At 35.7% G+C, this 4,792-nt stretch overlaps 1 protein-coding gene across 1 annotated transcript; it reads right to left on the bottom strand.

Annotated features, from left to right (window-relative positions):
• Window positions 1-241: 241 nt before the first annotated feature.
• Window positions 242-3,814, bottom strand: LOC131146201 (calcineurin B-like protein 4). The gene is made up of 9 exons (XM_058095606.1): window positions 3,626-3,814; window positions 2,268-2,426; window positions 1,964-2,046; window positions 1,748-1,807; window positions 1,495-1,603; window positions 1,372-1,424; window positions 1,044-1,124; window positions 845-957; window positions 242-717 (listed from the first exon to the last, which is right to left on the bottom strand). The coding sequence occupies exons 2-9, from the start codon at window positions 2,344-2,346 to the stop codon at window positions 654-656; spliced, it is 642 nt and encodes a 213-aa protein (XP_057951589.1). The 5' UTR covers window positions 2,347-2,426; window positions 3,626-3,814; the 3' UTR covers window positions 242-653.
• Between the last annotated feature and the right edge of the window lie 978 nt (window positions 3,815-4,792).

The following is a 4,792-nucleotide window of genomic DNA, read 5'->3' as shown; positions in this document are numbered from 1 at the left end:
AATCGAGAAAATATCAACAAATAAATACTTTCTTTTAGAATATAAACAAATCATATAAATCTACTTATTTACTTATTTATTGATGACAATGGCATACAAATCTACTCTGATGCATTTAAAAATAATCTCTAGAAAATGTCAATAAGAAAAAAGCCCATACATTTGGGAAAGAGTTATCACACAAAAATACTGGAGAGTTACTCTAATACCAAACTTAACAGTCAGAATCTTGTCAACATGATTGAGACTTAAATCTTTTTCGTATCACTTGATGGGATTGGATCCCGATACAATGCCTAAGATTTAAACCATGTTTTCTATTTCTTTTCTCTTCTTTTTCAAGAAAAAATAAAACAAAACAAAACAAAAGCAGAACAGTCCATGGTTCCTTTATGAGAAACCACTGGTATTGCAAAATTTACAGTCGACACTATACACACAAATCTTCAGTGCTGCAAAACATAAAAAAAGGATTGGAACCCCATGATCGTACACTTTGCCAACTCTATGCACATCTAATCCGCTTCCCCACCCCTAGTCTAAAGAAGAAGAAATTGAAGACAGGAGAGTGCAACTTGTGGGCAATCACCGAGACCATGATTCAAAATGTTCACCAGCAAGAGACACTTTTGACCCTTCACATATTTTAATGTCTATATTTCTGAATCTTCAACTTCAGCACTCAACAAGAAACTGGGAAATGCAAAAGTCATGTCCCTGAAGAAAAGAAAAAGAAGACAGAAGACAGAAGACAGAAGACAGAAGACAGAAGAAGCTTGTTAATAATAAATGGCCCTTTGAATCATCATATCAGCAGCAACTGCTGGTATAGTTCAGTACTCACTTTAAATAGGGAAGGGTCATGTTCTTGATCAGCGACGGATTCTTCGACACGTATTCCTTCCACTCTTCTTGATCAATCACTCCATCGCCCTTCGTATCTGCTTCGGTAAATGTCTGTGGAAGATGGCATGAATTTATTTTTCTTAAAGATATAAAGGGGAAAACAAAACATTCAAGTGAAGGAGTGGAGTTGTTTGCACCTTATCCACAATTGTTTTAACATCATCATCTGATAATATCAGATCCGATTCATGTAAAAGCGCCAAAACCATCTTCCTCAACTGTCAACGAAAGAACCTCAAATGTTTACAACTGTGTTTAAGGGCTGAAAGAACTTTGGTTTCATAAAATTGATCACAATTTTAGTCCAGACTTTGCGACGGTAGAAAGTGCAGGATACCCATTCAACGCAAAGCAAAGAAATTTTACCATTAGGAATGTGCAAGGACTGGATTGCATAGGAAACAAAATTTGCAGGAATGCAATTTGAAACAGCGAAAGAAAAGCAAAGAAGTTTCTAGTACTAACCTCTTCTCGCTCTATATATCCGGTCTGCCTTAGATCATATAATCTGAATGCAACTGCCAAACACATCATCTTAGTAAATAATGATAATATTAAGGATTATATTTCATCAGAAATAATTCTTACATGAAATTTTGTCTCCTATAGCTGCATTTGGGTGAAAGACACCCAATGATCGAACGAATTCTCCAAACTCGATGACCCCATTTCGCTTGATATCAAACAAGTCAAATATCTGCATAAAATCCCAAGATGAATGCAATTTTAGCAAGAGGAGAATAACAAGACAATACTGCAGATTGTGTTCCCATCGTAGTCTTGTTGGGCATATGAGTAAGAAGAATGCAAATATAAGAGAAGTGGAACAAGCAATACGGACCCGGTCAGCGAAGAGATTCCTCTTATTTCTGTTCCTGAAAAGTGCAAGCTGGAATTCTTCCTGCCCACAATAATCTTAAAAATTAGTTCTCAGTAGATTAGAGGAATGTCCAAACAGCCGCAGGAAATTTCGGTTCTAACATGGATTGCATTGTTAAAATAACCAAAATAAAAATGTTTATTATTATTTTTGAGTCAATTCGATCATAGAACATACCTTGTGAATAAGCCCATCATTTATTATTGATCTGCTTAGTTTGTTAAATAGCTCATAGAGGACTTCTATTTCACTCACCGTAACTGCAAAAAAGAAAACAAAAAAAATTCTAGTTTCCTACAGCTGATTTCACTAATTAAAACTATGATATTTATTTTTCAGACCAGAAGGATTCAGGAAAAGAAACATGAGAATATCACCAGAACGCATGCTAGATTCAAATGGGTAAAGCTGTTTCAAAACATGAAAGTTCATTACTAGAAATTAAGCCAGATGAAATTTAGTGCTTAAAGTTTCTGCTTACAAGGAGTTTCAGTAGCAAGGACAGTAGGCTCCTCGTACCCGGGTGCTTTTCTAGCTTTCTTCGAGGAAATGCAGCCCATTAATGCTATTAGAAAAACTCACACCCTTTTAGCGACTCCCGAGTGTCATGCTAGTCGTGCTGCTGCTGTTAAAGCCAAACCTGTGAAATGTTCAACAAAACAAGTCTCTTCCATGAAAATGCCTCGTACAGAGCTGTAATTATGACTTTAACAAAACAATTTCATTGAGAAGACAATAATAATTGCAGTCTCATAGAAAAATAACTCACTAATCATAAAGTGACAATTTTATTCAATTAGTACAATCAATAGGAATCAATTGGAGTGCGAGAATTTTGAAGACCAAAAGGAAAAGGAAATAAGCTAATGATGATTTAAGTACAGCCATGCACATGCAGTTGTGTGCATTTTGGCATTTCTTTGTTAGAACATGTGCTCTTGCTTTGATGTTGCCATTATAAAATTAATCCAATTGTATTCTAAAGATGCAGATGATGCAGAAATGGGCATCTCCAGAAAGTTCACCTTTCCTGCTAAAAACTTTTAAGCCGTGAACCTATGTAAAGAAGGTAAGAATTTATGAAACTCATCCAAGCACAGCAAGTGAAAACAAACCAGCCGCCCAACAAGAATAGAAAAGAGAACTAAAGATCAAAAGCCTAGTCAATAAATTTGGGACCCAGGCACCAATCGCATGATCATGTGAAACTATAATTTTAACACCTACAGTGTGTGTTTCTTTAGTTTGATTGCATGTCCCAGCTTCACCGACGAAAATCCCCTCACTGTTTCAAAAACTGTGTTTCATGCTTTTTGAGATTCAATGGAAAGAAAAACAAAACTGCTTATGTAATCTGATATGACTCATCAATTCCACAAATCTTGTTGATATGAAGTTATCAACATTCAAGGAACTGGAGCTACCGACCAAGAATTTTAGCCCAACAAAATGATCATAAAAAATTCAAACGCAAATAAATAAATAAATAATCCAGCTTAAGAGTGATCATCTTTGGTAATCAACTCATTCTGCTTGCAATCCGACAAAAATTTACTTTGTATCTATAAAAAAAGCCTTTTAAATCTTGATTACCAAAAGGAGTTTGATTAGGATCATCTTTTTAAAAAGTTCCCAAGCAGGGCACATCAAAGAACAGGGGCCAGTCATTGACATCAACAGGGAACAAAAAACAAAACCCAGATAATTACCCAATTTCAGTTTTGAAGCGCACAATCCCTCCTAGAATAACAACCCAGAAAAGGTTCATAGAATGAAGACAGTGGAGTTGAAGAGAAAACCAATAACCAATAACCAATAACCAATAACCAATAAACTTACCTGTAAATGAAAATTGGGAAGGCTGTGATTGTTGGGATTGGCAGCTTCTTCTTCTTCTTCTTATGCAAAATGTTCTTTCTGGAACATTGAAAGATCCTAGCTTTCTCAGTTTCCAGCTTTGGGCTCCCTTGGTTTATTTTTATTAGACGTTTCTTTGTTCTGAAGGGATCAATGAAAGTATACTACCATTGTCATCTTCGCTTTCTGCCTTGTGAGACTTTTGGGTGTGTCTCTTTCAAAGCTACAGCTTTCAAAGTTTTCACCTTCCACTCGCCCGTTTGGGCTTTTAGGTTGGCTGCATTTAGGGTTACAAAGGTTGTGGCTACCCCTTGAACTCCCTCTCATTGCAGCTGTCACCATTGTCTCTTCCTGGTGTGTTCATGTACTTGTACATGTTGATCACTTACATGCAATGATAGTAATCTGTGAAAGGGTCAAGAGTCAATTATGCAAGGACAATATGCAATTATGGAGTTCATGTAGAGAAAATTTTAGAAAATTTTCTTACTAGTTCTTTGGGTGATTTTAAAATCTACCTCAAGAGACTAATCCACTTTTAAAAACTTGCCAGCGTTTGTTTGGGCAAAAAATCACTAGTGAAAATTTGTTTGAAAGAGCCATTCACTTACAAAAATTTTCAGCATTTGTTTGGGTCAACCTTCTGAAAATAGGGAGGCCCTCTCATTTTCATCGTGAAGTGGAAACCGCTGCTGGTGATAAGAAGAATGGATAAGGAGATTGCTCAGTGCAGTGCAGTCCATGATGGGCTCTACAAGAAACTGATGCTCCAAGGCTTGGAGGACCAGCCTCCTCCTTCCATCCAATGAAAACATTCCACATGATGAGTCCCATCAAATTATATGTAGATCCTACTACATGGGATATATTATTTGGAATATTTTGACAAGGCCTTGAGGACCTAATTTTTTTTCAAATATTTGGGCTACTTTTTTTTTTGAAAAATAAATTAATTTTTTTTATTCCTTCTCCTAATATTTTTGCTATATAGCGTGTTCATCACAAGCCCTCCATATACAACAACATAACGGGAGATAATTCATCTCACATAGCATATAATTTCTTACTTCTTCTTCAAGTTTGAAGTTAAAATTTCTAACTTTAAAATATTAAGTTTTAAAATTCTGTTTGGAACTTAAAAAATATATA

Source organism: Malania oleifera, chromosome 13, assembly GCF_029873635.1.
Source record: "Malania oleifera isolate guangnan ecotype guangnan chromosome 13, ASM2987363v1, whole genome shotgun sequence".
Lineage (NCBI taxonomy): Eukaryota > Viridiplantae > Streptophyta > Magnoliopsida > Santalales > Ximeniaceae > Malania > Malania oleifera.
The sequence above is the reverse complement of the archived record's forward strand: the minus strand, read 5'-3'. Positions and strand labels throughout refer to the sequence as shown.

What these genes read in the sequence shown, in the direction of transcription:
- LOC131146201 (XM_058095606.1), bottom strand. Translation starts at nt 2,346, where the DNA reads ATGGGCTGCATTTCCTCGAAGAAAGCTAGAAAAGCACCCGGGTACGAG. An exon ending in TATAGGAGACAAAATTTCAT is followed by an intron (nt 1,425 to 1,494) that starts GTAAGAATTATT and finishes TGTGTTTGGCAG; the next exon opens with TTGCATTCAGATTATATGAT. An exon ending in GATATATAGAGCGAGAAGAG is followed by an intron (nt 1,125 to 1,371) that starts GTTAGTACTAGA and finishes TTTCGTTGACAG; the next exon opens with TTGAGGAAGATGGTTTTGGC.